This window comes from Puma concolor, chromosome A2 (assembly GCF_028749965.1).
Source record: "Puma concolor isolate L17-30 chromosome A2, mPumCon1.1.hap2, whole genome shotgun sequence".
NCBI lineage: Eukaryota > Metazoa > Chordata > Mammalia > Carnivora > Felidae > Puma > Puma concolor.
The window spans coordinates 114303411-114323360 of NC_141668.1; the positions used below are offsets into that span (position 1 = coordinate 114303411).

At 54.0% G+C, this 19950-nt stretch overlaps 1 protein-coding gene across 11 annotated transcripts in view; it reads right to left on the bottom strand.

The window, feature by feature from the left end:
• The window catches only part of IQSEC1 (IQ motif and Sec7 domain ArfGEF 1), a 508671-nt gene that overhangs the window by 65612 nt on the left and 423109 nt on the right, over nucleotides 1–19950 (bottom strand). Inside the window, exon 1 of one of the 11 annotated variants that reach the window (XM_086697314.1) lies at nucleotides 7255–7587. The exons of 9 other annotated variants lie outside the window; for them this stretch is intronic. In XM_086697314.1, the coding sequence (XP_086553440.1) occupies nucleotides 7255–7319 (65 nt within the window). In that variant the 5' untranslated portion in view covers nucleotides 7320–7587. Of the gene's footprint in view, nucleotides 1–7254; nucleotides 7588–19950 lie in introns of those variants that run through there. One more of the 11 variants, XM_086697321.1, reaches the window with a different exon arrangement.

Genomic DNA, 19950 nt, shown 5'->3' on the forward strand with positions numbered 1-19950 from the left:
TGTACAGGGAAATCACGGCAGGAATAACAACTGTGGTCGATACCAATTAATAAGAACTGTAGGAATGACTGGCATTTAGTGAACACCTACTACAAGTCTGGCACCGTTCTAGCCCCCCCTTTCTTGTCATCTCTGTGGAGAGTCATCCCAGGGAATGTGGAAGACAGTTCTTACACCCAGATGACCTCCTGGGGCCGGCAAACACTGCTGCTGGGGTTCAAGGCCACTTGCCAGGGCTTCCAAGGGTCCTCTGTCAACTCTGCAAAATGACAGTGCACCTCTGTGCCCATCTGAGTGCCAGGGCCCAGTGGGGTCCTGCCGGTGCCCTCCCTCTCCTCTGCCCACCATTCTAAGGCCCAGACTCCCCCCACCTAGTGATGTCAGGGAGCAGGAAAGATACATTAACCAGAATACCAAATGACCTTCTGCAAAGCTTGGGCATTATTTTCATTTTTGTCTTGGTTTGCTTATCCGTAAAGTAGGAATGCCACCAGCTACATCCTAAGGGTCCGGGGAGGTTCAAATAAGGTAAGTGTGTAAAATTCAAAGGCCACCCAAATGTCAGATACTAGCATTTTTATTCTGTGGCCTGTTCGGGCTCTGGTCTCAAACCTCTGCCAACTCTAGACCCACCAAAAACAGTTGTGGCTTTGCTCAAAGCCAGCTAAACCCTTTCCCTTTCATACCAGCAGGTTCTAGGCACTGTTGTATATGCCACCCACAACCACCTCGCACGATCCCCACTCACAGAGGTGGCCACCTTGCCCTGGCCATTCATTCACAGAGGAGCAGAATTGGGACTCATGTCAACTTTCTCCAGCCCAAATGTCACCTTCTTCCCGCTGCGGCCAGCTGCCTCACTGCCTGGCGGCTGGACCAGGCTGGGGAGGGCAGGACAGCACAGTGAAGGACCCAAGGCCAGGCTCTGGAGCTCTTAGCCGCATTCGGCACCAGGAGCAACCCCAGGTAGACCAGATGCCACACTTGCCCTAAGTACCAGATCTCAGCACAGGCATCCGGCCGAGAACTCCGGAGGCCACCATGCCCCACCTCAGGGGCACGGGGCTGAGGCATCAGCCTCAATGTCCCCACTCCTGAAGTGTCCCCAGGGGGCCTCTCCATCACCCATGGTGCAGACCATTTCCCTGTCCTGTCTAAGAAACCTTCACTCTAGCTGAGAGCCAAGCCACCTTATTTTGCAATTTTTCCAACCCATAGGCAAAGCGATTCCCAAAATGCTTTGGACCTTCCTCTCTTAGCAGGCTACAAGCACATGCACAAGCCTATGGGCTTTCGTCGCCTGTCACCAAGGCTGCGACTGTCTTGCTCGTGAGCAGCACCACGACCCTCGCGTGGCTCCCCTCAACTCGCACCCCTCTTCTTCCTTCTCACTCTTACCCCTGGCTTTGTCTGTGGCCAAAAGGAGAGAAGATGCATTCCTGTCTAACAACACGTCTCCCCTGAACGAGTACCACGGTCCAATTTCAGCACAGTTGGACCTGGAGGCCCTGATGTCACAGCCAAAAGCTAGCACCTCTCAGGTGTTAACTGTGTGGCATTTAAGCACTTCGCGTGGATTAATTTGTTTAATCCTCACAGAAACTCCCTTGCTTCCTACTGTCACCTACGTTTTACAAATGGGGAAACCAAGGCACAGGAAGTCTGAGGACCACACCTGAGATCAGAGAGTGTGCGGAGCAGAGCTGGGGTTAGGGCTATGGGCGGGCTGGCCACAGAATCTGCTCCCCTAACACTGGGTCAAACGTCCTTCCTCAGCGAATGACCACAAGAGTCACTAAGCCCACGCCTCTTCACAGAGGGGAAACTGAGGCCCAGAAAGGGGATGGGAAGAGGTGACGGGCGCCGGAGCTTCTAGGGAGGCTGAATGCCAACAGCCAGTTACAGCCAGCTCTGCCCAGGCCTCTGGAGGGAGAGAACCTTCCAAGCTTAGCAAGAATCAGGATGGATAGTAACAACCACAATGGTTATAATTAACATTTATTGAGCACTTACTGTATATAATACGATAAGGCACGGTTTTAAGTGTTTCACGTGTACTGACTCAGTTAATTCTTGTGCCACCTAGCCTCCCTGCCAGAAAAAGGAAAAGCAAACACCAGTTGCTTCCATCTTTTAAAACAGCCACCGGGGACAAAGTATTCATGGTGGTGGACAGACCTGGACTGGGCTTGGGCAACAGGTGATTTTGGGGAACCTGAATGAGGAGGCTGTCTCCTAGCTGGGGATTCTTCCAAACTTTCCAGTTTATTAACGGTCCTTCTCCTCTCTTGTGGGAGCGAGTTCAGCAGCCCACATGCATGTGTGTCCCCTAATGACGTCAAAGGCCCTGGCCTTGGGTTTCCTCACCATGCAGAAGCTGGCTGTGTTTGCTCTGGTCCTGCAGAGAGTCAGGGGACAGCTGGCTTTTGTCCCCAAGAGCTCGGTCTGTGCTGAGGCTGGCCTGGGGCAAGTGTGCTCCCTTCAGACTGCACAAGTGCTCGGGACCAAAGGGCTCGGTCTCAGATTCCGGTTGGAGCATCTGGGAGAGCAGCTCTTGGGGTCTGAGGGGTCTGGCGAGACACCAGGGGGGCCCAGAGGGTTGTCATCAAACCAGCCTGACGCTGGGACATTTGGGAACATTTTGGAAATGATGACACCAGGGGATACCAGACACACCTGTTCCATGGCTTGGGAAAGATGCAAAAGACTCCATTGTGACGGTGACATATTTTGTTAAAGGTTATTTAATCCCAGAGGAGGCACGGGCTGGCTAATGAAGAACACAGACCCCAAAGCCAGGTGGACTGAGTACAAATCCCAGCTCTAAGACCTGCCGGCCAGTGACCCTGGGCAAGTCACATAACCTTTCCCCAACTGTTCCCCAAATGGGGACGGAATGCTATTATTATTATTACTACACTGACCTTTGAGCAAAGAGGAAAAAACAAATGTGGTCATAGTTTCCCCGTCCAGACAAACAAGGAGGGACTCTTGCTATGCTTCTGCATCTGGGCCTTCAGTTCAGATTAGACTGTCACCATGTTAGGAAAGCGGCAAACCAAGGAAAGAAAATGGAAAGAATGACTCTCTCCATCAAGAAGCAGGGAAGCCATGGCTACGTTCAAATAAAGCATAAAAGGACATTAAAGTCAGAGCAGCTAGGACCATGCCTTACCCTCAAGGACGGGGGTTGCACAAAAAGCCATGCAGTTCCAGAAGCCACCGAAAAAGAAAACCGCGAGGAGCCACTTTAACTCAGTAGCTCTCCAAAGAGAAGCGGCTGATGTTGACAGCTGTCACTTGTTGGGGCATCTGATAGGTATAAGTCACCTGGCCAAGCTTCATATCCCCTCCGGGGAGCCCCATTTCATGGACGGGAAAATCAAGGCTCAGACAGGGGAGGCAACATCACCGAAGCCACACAGCTGGGAAGAGGCAGAGTTGGTTTTGTGCCACCCCGAGGCCTGTGTTCTGTGACACATGGTTTCAAATCATTAATCCTGGTTCCTTTACATCTAGCCCAGGGCCTGGCACAAAGCAGGGGCTCAGTAGCTGGTGAGTGAATAAAGGAACACAGGAAAGTGCAACAGTGGGTCTTAATCACCTCCTGAGAACAAAGCACCCCCCAGTGCAGGAGAGCATGCGGGTGCATTCGCTTACAGACACCTGGCTGTGCCTACCACTTGGCCACAGGCATCAGGACGCACAGGCCCAGGGCTTAAAGGGGCACTTGCCCGTCTAGGGGTACAGCCACAGCAGCCAGAGGAGTGGCAGGTCCAGGTGGCACCGCGCCATGTTTTCCACCATAATCACCATCCATTGCCTCTCGGCAGCAGCTCAGGCAGGGTGAACGGCCAGATTCTCCAAGGCTGCACCAATTAATTCTTCAAGAGCCTTAATGGCCTTTAAACTCATTATGCTTCGATTCTGAGGACGAATGATAAATCACATTCAACGGCCTTTGAGCATCCTCCCCCACCACACAAACACACACACGTTTCTGGGCCTGGGAGGCCCAGGCCACCTCTGCAGAGCTCTCCCCTGGGGCCCCTGGCCTGGTGCAAGCCCACTGGGCGGATATTCCACACGTCATCACAATTCAGAGGAAATTTACAAAAGGGGAAGGAAGAGAATCCCACAGGTCACTGGCAGTGGGAAGAGCAGAGTGCTGACTTGGACAATCACAGTTGGAGCTGGAGACGTGGGGCCGACTAGCACTGCCAGGGCTGTCGGACGCATCCTCAAGCATCTCCGTGAAGCGGGGTATCATCCCCTTCCACGGAGGGGGCCACTGAGGCTCAGAGGGATGTGGCAACTTGCGTAGCGTCACAAAGCTGAGCTGGGATTTCAAACAAAGTCCGTCTGCCTCCCCGAGCCCTCCTCTGCTGATGCCCTGAGCTGCTCTGGACTCACAGATTCTCCTGGCAAACCAAGATACCTCGTTCCACAGAATCTGGTCAGATATCACCCGCACACACGCACACACACACACATATACATCCTGAGCTCCTGGAGCCCGGGGAGCCCTGTTCAGTCCCTTCCAGAAACACCTATTTGCCCAGTCATCACACTGTCTGACCGTGCAGCTGTCAGTCCTGTCCATGTTTTTGAACTGGAGCTGTGTAAATATTAGCACAGCTAGTTCATAGTCCGGCTTCCTTGAGCAAAAGCCTGAAAATCCTGGCAGGGGCTGGCAGGGGCCCTCCAGAGGCCCTCCATCAGAACATCTGGGTTCGACTCCAGGATACCCTTGTCATATTCTGGTCAAGTCGCTGGATTCCCTATCTTAACAGCCCATTTAGAAGGGGAGGGTAAGAAAGGGAGGGTTAACAGCCCATTCAGAAAGGGCAGCCTGGGCTGCTGCAAGTCTCAAACAGCAAACCATCATGGTGCTGCCATGTGAGGTGCCATGGGCTGTTAGGGTGGCATGGCTGTGCTTAGAAGGGCTGTCTTGGAGCTGTTACAGACTGGGGGTCTCCTGAGGTCTCTGGAGCATGCTGGCTCCTTTCTGGGTTTAGCGAGGGTTTATCTGGAGTGGCCAGCTGGAGGGACTCTGGGTGGGGGGGCAAGCCAGCCAGCCCAAGCAGCGACTGGCTAAGCCTCCACAGGCCAGGAGCTGGCCTGATTTGTTTCTCCCACCCCACCCACTTCCTTCAGAACCACATACCAGGCACTCCACAGCAGTGATCCACCTGCTCTGAGGCCGAAGGGTGAACTTCGGGCTGTGTTGGAGCAGGGCTTCTCAATCTCCAGGACACCTGGTCCGTGTTCTGAGACTGGAGGAGCAGGGGTTCCTCACCACCCCTGACGACAAAAGGACCAAAGCAGGCTTCCCTGCAGCTAGAAGATTTAGATTGGATACAAAGAAGGACTTCCAATAAGAAGGGATGCAGGACTGAGAAATGTACACGAGTGGTGGCCACGGGCATCCCAACTGGAAAGGTGACACTGGAGAGGTCCTAACGGAGGGGCACCAGGGAAACCCTCTCTCAGCTGGGAGTGGAGGAAGAGGTGTAGCCTGCAGAGCATGCCAACTGTGTCCCCGCCAGTCTACTGGTGCCAGGAGGACAAACACTGAGTTTTGCTCCCTGCTGTGTCTCTGGTGCCTAGACAGGGAATGCTCACGGAAGGTACTCAATAAACCGCAGAGCCAGGGGTGCTGATGAGAACGAACACACTCAACCTCAGTTTGCTCTCCGGCGATGTGGGGGGTGCCGGAGCCACAAGGACAAGAATGCAAATGCAATACCGGGTGGGACAGCTGCGTAAGGCAGCGGCACGTGTGGGATATGAATATCGTGACCCCCATTCTCGGACTGATGCCACCAATTCTAGACAGCTGGCCCTGCAGCTGCAGCTTGCCCAGCCCCCACCCCAGACACAAGAAGCAACGGGTTCTTGGGAACCGCACCCCCACAACCACCCATGGAGCCTTCAGGGCCCAGCGTCCCAGGCTCCTGGGGTGAGGAGGGAGCAGAGGGGAACACACCCATGTTCTCAGTGCAACTGCCAGACACACACTGCAGAATTTTTGAACTCAGAGATCAAACGGCTGCAGGTGGGCTTGCCCCCGCAGCCCCCAGGGGGCCCGACGCAAGCCCAGTCGGCTTGTCAACAAATCCTCTCCGCCCCACCGCCTGGCTCCTCCGAGGGGCCTGCAGACAGCTCGGGGGGCAGCTGTGCTGGCGAGCGGAGCAAGGAAATCGATATTCTCAGCACATACACACACTCTCTCTCTCCCTCTCTCCATAAATGCGGGCCTTGGACACTCAGGCAGCCACCCACAGCCCCAAAGCAGAAAAGGGCTGCTCTCTGGGATACACGTTTATTCCCCCGACCCCACAAAGACTCCATCCCTGAGCACACCAGGCGCACATAAACACGCACACGCCATCCCACCGGCAGACCCCTCACTGCCGCACTCAACACAACAGCGGCAGCCACACAGATCTCAGGTTCCCCGACGCACTCCTGGGTGGCCCGGCCGGGAGCACACCTGGAGCACCTGCAAACAGCCTCACACGCGCTTGCCCAGGGTCTCCCTGACGGCTCACGCGTGACCCTGGACACAGGCCCAGGGTCTCGCGGAACTAGGCCCACGGGGAGACTCCCTGGCAGCCTCCGCCCGCCCGCAACGATGCCCCCGGGCCACACTCCGACTCACAAACTCCAGTCCGCTCGCTCTCAGCTGGCACCGATACCCACTCCCATCAGTTTCTCCCACGGAAGCTCACCCCCACACAAGCTCCCATCCCAACAGTCACTCGCCAGGGAGTGCACCCCCCCCAAGCTCCACCCCCCCCCCCCCCCCCCCCGTCCTGACACCATCTCTTCTTCTCACACGCACAAACTCAGGTCCCAGGTCCGGGTGCGCCCACACCACTCAGCCTCCCTCCACCCTGTCAGCCCTCCTCCCTCTCTCACACACAGGCACTCCCCACACACATCCTGACGGTCTCACGCACGCCGGCACACCCATCCCCGCAGCCTCTCCGGCACACGCTCGCACTTACAGTCCCGACAGACTCTACCAAACCAACGCAGGCAACACTGCACCCGGCTCTCACGAACCCACAACATACCGCACGCCAACTGTGCGATGGCTGGGTGCCGCTGGCATCCCCACCCCGCCCCGCCGGCCTAGGTCCGCGCAGCTCCTCCCCAAAGCCCTCTCGCCCAAGGCCCGGGCGCTCACCCCCCCACCCGCCCCGACCCGACCCGACCCCCGGCCTCGGCCCCGCCCGGGGCCCTTACCCGCTGTCAAGCTCCAGCTCCAGCAGGGACTGGGTCCGCTCCGAGTTGCAGTGCAGGCACCACATGGCGGCCGCGGCGGGAGCTGACGGGGACGGGCGCCCGGGACCCAGGCCCCGCCGAGCACTGCCGACTCCCGCCGGGGCGGCCGGATCCCGGGGCGGACACCCGACCACCCGGAGACTTGACCACCCGCCACGCGACCACGTCGGGTCACCCGGTCCAGTGCCCGCCGGTTCCCGCTACTCCCGGCCGCAAGTCTGAGCCCCCAGACCAGCCAAGCCCGCTCCTCCACCACCACACCACCACCGCCGCCACCCGCCCGCCTGGCGCAGAGCGAGGCCCGGCCGGAGGAATGTGGCCCGTGAGGGGGCGGGGCCAGGGGCGGGGCCGGAGGCCGGACTGCGCCGGGGGGGGCGGGGCCGCGCGGAGCCTCGTGGGGAAGCGCGGGGGCGGGGCTGCACGCAAGGGGCGGGGCAGGACGGGGCGGGGCTGCGCACGGGGGCGGGGCGAGCAGAGCCAAGTCCGGAGGAGAGCCGGGGCGAAGTTTTCTGGGGGGACAGCAGCCCTTGTATCTTTTCCGGGAGGGCGGTGCGCTCCCTCCAAAACAGAGTCCCCACACATACATATCTTCCTCCCCAACGTGTAAGCACAGCAAATACAAAACCCACACCAACCGGCTGTCGCCTACTCTGCTGACGGCGCCAATGTCTGCCAATCCCGGCTTTGGCCTCGGTTTATAAAATGAGGCCTTTGCTCCCCGGAAAGGTGTGGTTTGTGGGCTCTGATGCTCCTGCCCCAGAGAAAAAAGTGGGTTCCATCCTGAGGCTGGGGACACCCATTTGGGGACTTTTTGGTGAGAATCTGATGAAAGCAGCTTCTTTTTCCCTAAGCCTACCCAACCTCCTACTCTTCCCTCACCCAGAGACAACTTTCAACACCCCCCCCCCCCACATCCCGCCCTTGGCAGGCTTCACAGTCATCCTAATTCGCTATTAGAGCTCGTTACCTATATTTGGTTTTCAAGACACTGTGATAGAGGTAGAGCTATTAGTGGCCCCATTTTCCGTTAAAGGAAACTGAGGCTTACCCTTAACTGGGTTAATTCTAAGAGGCTTTCCCTCACTTCCTCTTCCAGAGCTGCTCAGCTCTCCCTACCATAAGCAGTCATGGCTTGCTATGCTCAATTTGCATACTTACATGTTTATTATCTGTCTTTGGGCTTCACGAAGGCAGGCATAGCACCCACTACCCACACTTGTGGAATGCCCAAATATGGTTGGGAGACAATCAAGCAGCCACAGATACAAACAAGACCCCACCTGCCCCACCTGCAAATCCACTTCCTGGAGGGCTAGGCAGCTGGCAGTTCTGCGGGAGTCAGGAAGCTATAGGAAGCCACTAATGCAGGGACATCATCTTGTGCCTTTTTGAAGCTTTCATTTGGAGGGGGTGGTGCAAAAAGCCTAATGATGAGTGTTATTCCCATATGGGGAAAGTGAGGTGGGGAGGGATGGGGGACAGTGAAGGAAGAGGGCTGGGCTGGCCCAGCTTGCAGCACAAGAAAAGGCCACCCCTAGATGCAGTTTAGTGTACCAGGGTTCCCAGGCAACAAGCTGAGTGGGAATCCAGTGCCCCTCACTGCCCATCTCCACATATCTTCTCTTCACTTCTGTTGTTGTCTCTGCCACACTGAAAATAAATAAAGACTCAGAATGGGAGAAAATATTTGTGAATCACATATCTGATAAGGGTATAGTATCCATGCCACATAAAGAACTCTTGCAACTCAACAATAAAAAGGTAAATCACCCAGTTAAAAAAATGGGCGAAGGATCTGAATAGGCATTTCTTCAGAGAAGATATATGAAGGGCCAAGACACATGAAAAGAGGTCGAACATCACCAGTCATCAGGGAAATGCAAATCAAAACCACAATGAGCTATCACCTCCTACCCACCAAGATGGTCGGAATCAGGAAGATGGACCAAAGGACCTACACACAAGGGTTCTGGAAGGAGAAGACTGCTGAGACACGCTGCTCAGAAACTGCTACCACATCCAGCGGCCTGGCTGGGAGAGGAGGGAGTTAGGAGGGGATAGGGTTGAAATAGTCCAGTTGGGGGTGGTGGAAAACTCCCACCCCAGCTTGAACGGCCCTCTAAAAATAGGCTGCAATAAATGGAGCCAAGAGAATTCCCCCAGCCCAGCTGCTGGAGCACTCCAGACACGGGCTCCGACAGCCTCACGACCTGGATTCTCCAAGAATTCCAGGCACTTGTCCAGACCCACGGCCTTAGCCGCCTGCCAGGATGGTCTTGGCGACATGGTTCCGGCCGGGATTTAGAAGAAGGGGGTTGAATTTCCCCTTCAGTATTTGGAATACCAGAGGATGGAGTCCCTGGAAACCAAATGCCTCTTAATTCTCTTGTTCTGTTTTATCTTCCTACAAAGTGTACCTCTTGCTTTTGCTGGGTTAACTGCCTCGCAGATTAATAATGTAGGGAATCGGGAGGTGAGCGAAAAAGTTCCAGCCTGGAGAGGCAGAGAGAGCCAATTTTTCTGCTAAAATGACTAGACGGGGCAGATTTCTTACATATTCCGTTTGGGCAAATTGCTTAGCCTTCCGAGTTGCAGTTTCTCAACGGTAAAGTGTGGCTCATGGACCACATCTACCCTGGCAGATTCTCCTTGCCGTTTAATTTAATGTAGCAAGCATTTATTAGTGCTTACTCTGTGCCTGTCATCTGAGGCCTCAATGGGACACTGATGTGACAAGTGTCCCCAGTATGATGTTAAGATAATCTGGAGGAAGAGCCTGTAACTCTGCCCCATGAGAGGCTCCCAAGATGAAGGGACTTTGGGGCTAGGCCTTGAGGAATGAGTAGGAGCCCATATATAGGGTGTAAGATTCAAGAAAGTCATGAAAATGTTTAGTTGCACTGTCCCGTCCTAGGTTTCAGCCCTGAGTCGCTTGCCTTGGCCTGTTTCACGCGCCATGACCGACTTCATCCCAATCCACCTGGCTTCTGACAGCCTCCCTGCTCTGCTTCCATCAGACATGTATGTAGTGCCTCGTCACCCGAAAGCCAACCTCTGCAGTCCCTCTCCTGGAGCTGCCGGGATGAAGGCCAATCCCTCCACACGGCCGGCTCCAGGCCCGTGTGCCCTGACTGAGGCTTATCTCTCCAGCCCTGGACATTCATGATGCCCCTTGCGTACACACAGCACCTCCAGCAGCAAAATACTTCTTTCAGACCCCCCAAATCCCGCTGTGTCTGGCTCATGGCTAAGGCTCTGGGTTTTGGCTTTCACTGTCACTTCTCCCAGAAAGCCACCCCTAGCCAGCCCCTCGTCCAAGTTAGAAAGGCCTCCTACACACTCCCAGGTTTACTCTGTACCTGCCCTCCCATCACACCAATGAGCTGTATTGCCACTGCCAGGCCTCCCTCAGGCCTACTATGAGACCTGGGGCACAGAGGTGCTCAGCAGTTGAATAAATCCGGCCTAAGAATCAAATCTGGTCCCCTGCCTGCTTTTTTAAATTTTTTTTTTTTCAACGTTTACTTATTTTTGGGACAGAGAGAGACAGAGCATGAATGGGGGAGGGGCAGAGAGAGAGGGAGACACAGAATCGGAAACAGGCTCCAGGCTCTGAGCCATCAGCCCAGAGCCTGACGCGGGGCTCGAACTCACGGACCGCGAGATCGTGACCTGGCTGAAGTCGGACACTTAACCGACTGCGCCATCCAGGCGCCCCCCCTGCCTGCTTTTTTAAAATAAAGTGTTTTGTGCAGGCCTGCTGTGGACAAACCCTGGAAAAGCAGAAGTCGTATGTCATGGGGAAGGTGGCGATTAAAACTATAGGGCCCGGCCAGGTGACCTTCAGACAAGATGGCCACATGATGGGACGATTCACAGCTACGAATGACGCCTACAGAGGTCCTTCCCCGTGTGTACAAAGACTTAGGTCCGAGGATATTAGTTCTTTGTAACACAGAACAAGGAGGAGGAGACTTGCAATGTCCCTCGATGGGGACCAGTTAAGTAACCTGCAATACGCCCATCAGTGGAGTCCTACGTTAACAAGATGGCGGCAGCACCATACACATTGACAGGAAATGATCTGAGATGTGACACTGTGATTAAAAGTTCAGAAAACTGGGGCGCCTGGGTGGCTCAGTCGGTTAAGCGTCCGACTTCAGCTCAGGTCACGATCTCGCGGCCCATGGGTTCGAGCCCCGTGTCGGGCTCTGGGCTAATGGCTCAGAGCCTGGAGCCTGGAGCCTTTTTCCGATTCTGTGTCTCCCTCTCTCTCTGCCCCTCCCCCGTTCACGCTCTGTCTCTCTCTGTCTCAAAAATAAATAAACGTTAAAAAAAAAATTAAAAAAAAAAGTTCAGAAAACTGTGATATGTATTTACAATAAAATATACAGAGCACTAGTGTGCTTATATAGCATGATATGATCATAGACTATTTCTTAATGAAGATCCAAGAAACAGGCACCGGTGGTGGCCTCTGGGAAGGGAAACTAGGGTTTCCAGAGATTCCTGGAGATGGGCCTCTGCCCTCTAAGCCTGAAGACTTGTTAGGACAGGGGTGGGAAGGAGAAAGGAGGACTTTTCACTCTATGCCCTCCCCCCACCCCTTTTTTTAAATTTACATCCAAGTTAGTTAACATATAATGCAATAATGATTTCAGGAGTAGAATTCAGTGATTCATCCTCTTATACCCTTTTATAGTTTTCAGAACTTTAGGGGTGCCTGGGGTGGCTCAGTCGGTTAAGTGTCCGACTTCGGCTCAGGTCATGATCTCATGGTTCGTAGGTTCGAGTCCCGTGTCGGGCTCTGTGCTGACAGCTCAGAGCCTGGAGCCTGTTTCAGATTCTGTGTCTCCCTCTCTCTGTGACCCTCCCCCATTCATGCTCTGTCTCTCTCTGTCTCAAAAATAAATACACATTAAAAAAAAAAAAAGCCGGTGCAATACAGAAATCAATACAAGTCACAGCAACCCACGGGACCAGAGGTCTTGCATCTTGTGGGAGACTCAAGCCCTCCAGAGCCAGTCCTCAAAGACCCCAAATTCCGTACCGTACTTAAGTCACCTCTCGGGCCACCCTGGTTTCCTTGTCCTTCAAGTAGGTGGTGTCTTACTGACAGCCACGAAAATCAATTGGAGTTGCGTTATTGGAGTCGAGTTCCCCTCTCAGTGCCTGTTGATCATTAATCTGTTCATAACACTGAATGGACTTCCCTATCTCACAGCCAGGATGCTGGGTCCAGGAGGACGCGCTGTGATCATCCTTCCAGCACAAGCCCTCATTTTACAGACAGGGAAACTGAGGCCCAGGGTGCCAAAGGGATGTGCCCTGGGGTGTGTGTGGCCAGGTACTACCACAGACAAAGACACCGGCCCAGGAGTCCTGCCTCCTGGGCCACAGCACCCCATTGTCGGCACGACACAGCAGGACTCGCACAATCCAGCATACGGCCTGGGTGACTGAGGCGTGGGTTCCGTACTGAACAGAACTTATTCGTCTGAGTGTTGCATGCTGTGGAAAACCAGACACAGCTGTGCAGAATGCAGAATTGTGTAGTGTTACCTCAGAGAAGCCAGTCAGCCCCCCCAGTAGAGAAAATTTCCAAACAAATCAAGCTGATCTTAAGGGACAGGTTACTTTCAAAAATTTCAAGCATTTTTCACTGGTTATCATTCAGTCCCTGACTCTTTCCAGCCTCCTTCCCAGCTACCTAGCTACGATATAGCTCCTCCCAGAATGCACCATGCACTCGTCTGTTCCAGTGCCTTTGCTTATGCTCTTCCAACTTCCTGGGCTGCCCTATTCATCTGCTTGGCAACGTCCTACTCAACCATCAAGACACAGCCCAAATATCACAGGGGAAGCCTCTCCCTGGTGCCCCATCCCCTAGGTGGGGAGAGAACCCCCCACCTAGACTGTGGGCACCTTGGAGGCAGGGACAATGGCTCTCCATCCACTCTCCTGGTGGTGGGGTTCAGACGCCGCCACTGCTCTACGTGACTAGCCACCAGCGGAGTTAAGTCCCAACCATAAAAGCTCAGCAGTACTTGGGTTCGCCAAGACCTGGACCGCGACGGTTGAGATTCAAGTGGCTTTAACGTTAGCATAGCCTAGGGCTTCAGGGCTGGAAAGAGTCACCAGAACCCAGTGCTGCCTGACTATTGGGTGAGGAGCCTGAGCCTAGGGAGGGGGGGAACACTTCCCCAAGTCACTCTGGGGCACAGCCAAGAATTGGTCATCTGACTTCCTTTCCATGGCTCCTTCCCCACTGCTCTGACAAAGCAAACCACAGAGTCAGGGAACCATTGTGGTTTGAGGTGTAAGAAGGCTGTTTTCCTGTGGTCTTTAAATGAACAATAAAAATTAGACGCAGTTCTGTTATGCCAACAGTTGACAAGGGGATTAACAGAGGCTGTGAGGGCATGGGAAAATCCTTAGGGAGGGGTTGCAATAACAGAACCGCATGGTTAGGACACAGGGTCAGATGCAAGGAGAAACCAAACGAAACGAAACAAAACCCCGTACCACTATAGGATGGCTCCGTAGGAGCTCTGAAAAACTCAGGATGTGCTCAGTGACTGACAATGTGAACAAAACAGCTGGGAATGATCACCTCCTCCAAGAAGCCCTCCATGCTTCTAGGTCCCGAGCACCCACTGCGACCCCTACCACCCAGTGGGTGATAGTTCGTCATAAAAGGGAACAGAGGTGGTGGTGGTGGCCGTGGGTCACAAGGTGTTCATTGCATCCCTCCTAGGTCTGGCCACTCCTGTGGGCACGCTCCATCCGTCCTGGTCCCTCTGCTGGGCCCAGCCAGATAAGCTGGCTGCTTGGCCCGGAGGTGAGCGGGCAGGGCCTGTGGAGAACAGACCTGTGGCTTCTGAGTGCAGCTACTGCAATTATGGTCTCGGTTCAAGTGGACGGGAAATGGCCATTTGCCAGTCTTCTCGCAGGATTCAAGAGGCCTGACGACATCAGGAAGAAATTTAGAAGCAAACATCTGAGCTGCTACCTTCACCAGTGAAGGGCTCTTCCCTGAGCCTGCACTGACCCCCGAATCACACTGTGCACCACACTTCCCATCAGGCGGCCCTGCCAGCCCCCTGGATACAATCAAAAGTGACCCCCACCTCAGCCCCTCAAACTCACCCCTCCTTTCCCTGGCTGGTGGCAGAAGGAAGCCACCGCCAGATCCTCAGGGATAGAGGGGCAGGGCCCACGATGCTTATGCGGAGGGAGTCAGCCCTCCCTTGGGGACAGCTCCAGGAAAATGACTCCAGGCCTCTTCCAGGTCCAACCCCTCTGTGTCCACTCTCTGGACCTGAGAGGGACCTCAGTTCTCCGCTGCAGGTGGAAGAGGCAGCCTTGTGGCCAGTGGGCCTGGACATGCATCTTAGCTCCCTATCAATCCCCTTATGTGACCTCGGGTGAGTCACACAGCTTCCTGGGGCCTCGGTGTATTCACCTGTACACCTTCCTTGCAGGAGCGGTGCGGGGCTTGGCAAGAACACCCATAATTGCCTAGCCAGTGCCGGATACCCAGCAGGCCTTCAGAGCCTGGTAGTCCCTTCCCCTGTGCCACCATTGCCCCCACAGAGTGGGAAGGCTCACGGCGTGGGCACCTGGTGGCGTCATAACCTGGCTTCCCAGCATCTCATGTTCGATCTTGCCTCTTGGGCAAGTGGATGGGTCTTTCTGAACCTCCTTTCCCCACCTCCCTGCCTCTACCTGCCTCTTCCTTAAGTCCGGGGACTGCTACCTCCCGAAGAGGGCCAAGGCCACCCATCATGGGGCACACACTCTGGGTCAGGCACTTTACAGAAGTGATTGCATTTAATGCTCAACAACCCTCCATTTTACAGACACACTGTGGCTCAGAGAGGTTGAGTAACTTACTTAAGGCCACACACCTAGAGGCTGGATGATAGGGATTTGAGCACTTGTCCATTTGGCCTGCAGACCATGAACGTAACCACGAAGCTAGACCTGCCTGGTCTTCCCCCTACACAAAGTGCTTATTGAATGCAGGCTCCATGCTAAATGCTTTACCTATCATCTCATTTAAGCCTTATAATAACCTTCTAAGGAACATACTACTATTATTGTCCTCATCCTATCATCCAGAAAGAGAAACTGAGCCTCAGAAAGGTTAATGGGGCACCTGGGCGGCTCAGTCGGTTAAGCATCCGACTTCAGCTCAAGTCATGACCTCACAGTTCATGAGTTCAAGCCCCGTGTCAGGGCTCTGCACTGACAGCTCAGGGCCTGGAGCCTGTTTGGATTCTCTGTCTCCCTCTCTCTCTCTGCCCCTCCCCCGCTTGTGTGCACATGCACTCTCTCTCTCTCTCTCTCTCTCTCTCAAAAACAAATAAATAAACATTAAACAAAAAAAAGAAGAAAGGTTAAGGAATTTGTTTGAGGCCAAGCAGCTAGTAAGTAAGGATTTGAACCCAGGGCTGTCTGATTCCCAAGTCTGTGCTTATAACACCATTCCCTTTGGTCTTCAAGGTTTAGTTCCAAGAAGTCCCCCGCAGAAGACCATTTCCCTTCGTGGCTGATAAAATGGAAATAACAAAAGCAAATCTAGCCCCCACATGCCCCACCGGCTATGGAGTCAGACTCCCGGCCCTGTCCCCTTATTGGCAGGGTGGTCTCGGGCATGGCCTCTCTGAGCCTCAGTCTCCTCTGTCAAGTGGGAAGGGATAACAACGCATATCACTGAGGTTGTTGCAAAGACTTCAGTGACATATCAAGTGCTGGGCCCCCAGCAAGAGTTCTGCCTCCCACTGCCCCCGCTTCGCCAGCTCCCAGGACCCCGGTCACAAATCCCGGTTCCTTTTGCCCCGGGGAACGCCCCACCTCCCCTCTGGAGTGGAGAGCAGCTGGGGAGAGGCAGGAGGGGCATCGTGGTGGCCAGGCCTGGGAAGGACTTGAGGCTTTTGCCAGTTCTGCTGAGGCGTCCCAGAGGCCTGGGTGCGGTCAAATCGGGCAAGCGGTCCTGCCTTTTTCCCTTCTCCCCAGCTGCCTGTGCCTCTCCCTTCCTCCCTCAACAAGCCTGCCCTGGGGTTGAGCTCACGCTCAGAGGGCCCCCTGAACTAGTTTGAGAGAGGAAGGAGGAATTAGGTTCTGTGGTTCCAAGCCCCACCCCCACGCCTACAGTCTGGGAAAGAGACAGACCCCACATGTGAAGGGCTCTGAGACCGCACACACATGTTCCAACAGACGGCGGCCCGCTTGCTGTCACCTCCTCTGAGGGACCTTCTGGGACACCCCCAGGTAAAGCACATCCCCGTTCTCTCTAGCTCATCTAATTCCCTGTGAAGCCCATCTCCCAGCCTATATTTATCTTGCTTAATTACTTGCTTGTTTACGGTCTGTCCCCTCCACCAGAACGAAGATCTTCATGTGAAGGAGGGGACTTTGTTTACCACGGTGTCCCCAGGATCCAGATGGCACCTGCTCTACAGTACGTGCTCAATAAATGTCTGATAAATGAGTGAGTCCTGTTGACCCAGTCATTCTCACTCAGGACAACCAGAGCGATGGCACGAGCCCTGTGAGCTGGAAATGGCAGGCCCCCTGCCCGCTCCCCGTTCTCACCCTTGTCTTATTCTGTCGGGGCCAGCGCCCCTTTTTACACCACAGATAGTCTCTGGAAGTCTACCCATTTTCATCTCCGGCGTGCCCGTTGCTTACGGGATCCAGCCGCTCAAGACTTTATCAATAAAAGAGGCATCCCTTTAAGCAAAGTGAATGACCATCCTTGACGTATTCAGGGTTCTTTCCTAGTCGCTTTGCTTAAACCGGGGCCCATCTGTATTAAAGGGAGCAGGTAACGTGAGGAAATCTAGAAAGAAATACAGAAATCTGCAAGGCCTGGCTCTGTTTCGGAACGTCCCAGCCGGCCACCACTGATCCAGACGCGTGGCGTTCCAGGGAATGCCTGGAAGTAGGGAAGCAGCTGGCTTACTCTTCTGCAGTGCGTGCATACCACAGAAACAGCTACCGCGGGGGTGCCAAGCCAGTGCCCCAGCGGCCCTCTCCCTTAATGAATTTATAACGTTCATTTATAACAAGTGCTGGGGACGCCTGTTTGGCGAACGGATGCCACTAAGTGCTCCTAACCGACAGCTTCTCTTAAGTGGGTTAAACATTCCCCTCTGCAATCGTCTTTATGTTATTGATTTAAACACCTTCCTTTGTCCCAGGGGGAGGAAGACGGCAACCAGCTTGAGTCGACTCCACTGATTCGGAATTAATGGATGCGGGATATGTGTGATGTCTGAGTCATTGTTTGAATAAATCTATAACGGAGAACGTGGGCGTTCCTGAATGCGTTTCAACAACCGCCCCCAACATTTATGATTACCTATTACGTGTCAGGCACTGGCTGCGTATCTCAGAGGATGCAGAACCAAAGAGGCGTGGGCCCTACCTTCCGGAAGCTTGGTGGGTAAAGGGACTGCAGGCAAATCAGAGTCATTGGTGCCAGCCCTGTTCCCACAGGAGTTCACATAATCCTGACAGCCGCTCTATACGGTGGGTAGGCATCCCAGTTTATCACGGAGGCCCTGAAGCCCAGAGAGGCTAAGTAATTTGTCCAAAGACACACAACCTGTAAAGGACGGAGCTGGGATTAGAACCCACCTCTACACTGACATTCAGCCTGTGTTCTTCCCATACCACCGGTGGTTCTCAAATCAACGGAAATGCAAATTTCCACACTCTCGGTGATTCTGATGAATCTGCACTAGCCAGGGCACTGAAACGGGCCACCAGTGCAGTATGGGAGCCACCTGGCAGAGGGCTGGGGGGATGGCCATTTAGGGAAGGCTTCCTGGAAGAGGTGATGCCTGTCTTGGGATTTGTGGCACGAAAGGGAATTCACGGGGTGGCCCGGCAAGAGAAGGGCACTCCAGGTACAGGGAACAGCATAGGCAAAAGCTTGGTTTGCTTGGGAAAGTAGAATCATATATCGTACACACAAAATCTACATCTATGTGGAGTGCGAAGAGTGGGGACGGGTGAGCAGTGAGGAATGAGGCCACAGGATGAAGGGGGCAGAATTCTGCTGGCAGAAGTGGCCTGGATTTGGGGCGCCCGAGTGGCTCAGTCGGTTGAGCATCCGTCTTCGGCTCAGGTCATGATCTCTCTGTTTGTGAGTTCCAGCCCCGCATCGGGCTCCGTGCTGACAGCTCAGAGCCTGGAGCCCACTTCGGATTCTGGGTCTCCCTCTCTTTCTGCCCCTCCCCCGCTCGCACTCTGTCTGTCTCTCTCAAAAATAAATAAACATTAAAAAAAATTTTTTTTTAAAGAGCAGAAGAAACCAGTTCATTAAAAAAAAAAAAAAAAAAAAGCGGCCTGGATTTAGCCCCAGGTTGGTTTTCCCAATGACCACATAGCACCTGTATACCGATTACTTAACACTATTCTTTATATCAGGGAAACTATATATTTGCTCCATCAACAAAGAATCCCAGTCTCACTGAGAATAAATTCAGTTTTCCCATAAAAACAAATCACCAAAACACCGTTATAAAATCCTGCTTGGATCCTGTCACCCGCAGACGGCCTGTGCTCTAGTCCCGCTCTGTGTTTGTTTAACACAGGAATTAGTTAAGTACGGAGAATCCGTGTTATAGAAGGCACCCATAAAACAGAAGGATCACTTTTATATCCTGATCGGGAATGAGATACACGATATATTGCCAGGTGAAACCAGGAAGGTGATGAATGCTGTATTCGGGTACAGAAGGAAGGGAGAGGAGTAAACACATGCAGGCTGACATATGCATAAAGTATCCGGATGGCAGTTACCTCTGGGGGAACCTGACAGGGCCGGGAGGGCAGCTCAGTGCTCATTGTGTGCCTTTTGTATCTTTAACTGTTGAACCAAGTGACTATATAACTTCCTATAAAACAATAAGATACAATTAAGCCTTCTTTTGAGTGATAAAGAGGCGTTAAAGAACTTTAGCACCCACTGACACTTTGGTCTTGAAATACTTGGAAGGGCCGGAAGAGCATTGGGAAGGGAATAGCATTCTTCTGGGTCCCACGTGATTATTTTCCTTGTTACCGAACGCTGAATCTGTGGCTCACCTGGAATCATTTCATGTGGCTCGGGTCTCAGGGATCTGAGAGTACGCTTTTTTCCAACAAGAAATATCCTTAAGCATGTAGTGTAACTTGACCCCCGCAGAAGGCCGGGGAGGGCCCAGGTGGGGCCTGGGCCCAGTGGAGGGGCAGGGGGGGGGGGCGGGGGTTGGCGGGGAGGTCAAGGCCCTCTTCCCATCCTTTTGGGAACAAGACTAGGCTGCCATCCCACAAGGTCAGGCCCCCCCGGGGAGCATCTCCGAATGCTGGGTAGTGCTCCCCATAAGCTCTCCTGCGGCCAGTTGTCAAGTCCTGTTGCATAGCCCACGAGGAAAGGGAGACACAGAGAGGTTAAGCGGTATGCCCTGAGGCCGCTCCCCTGCTAGTGGCAGAGCTGGGATTCCAACCTGTAGGCCTGGGGAGGGAAAGCCTAGGAGCCTCTGAGCCAAGCCGGCCTGGAGCTGGTAAGGGAATGTGACCCCACCCCACGAAATAAGAGTAAACCTTAAGACCCAGACTGGGCCACCCCAGACTCCTGGAGCGGATCCACAACGAGCATCC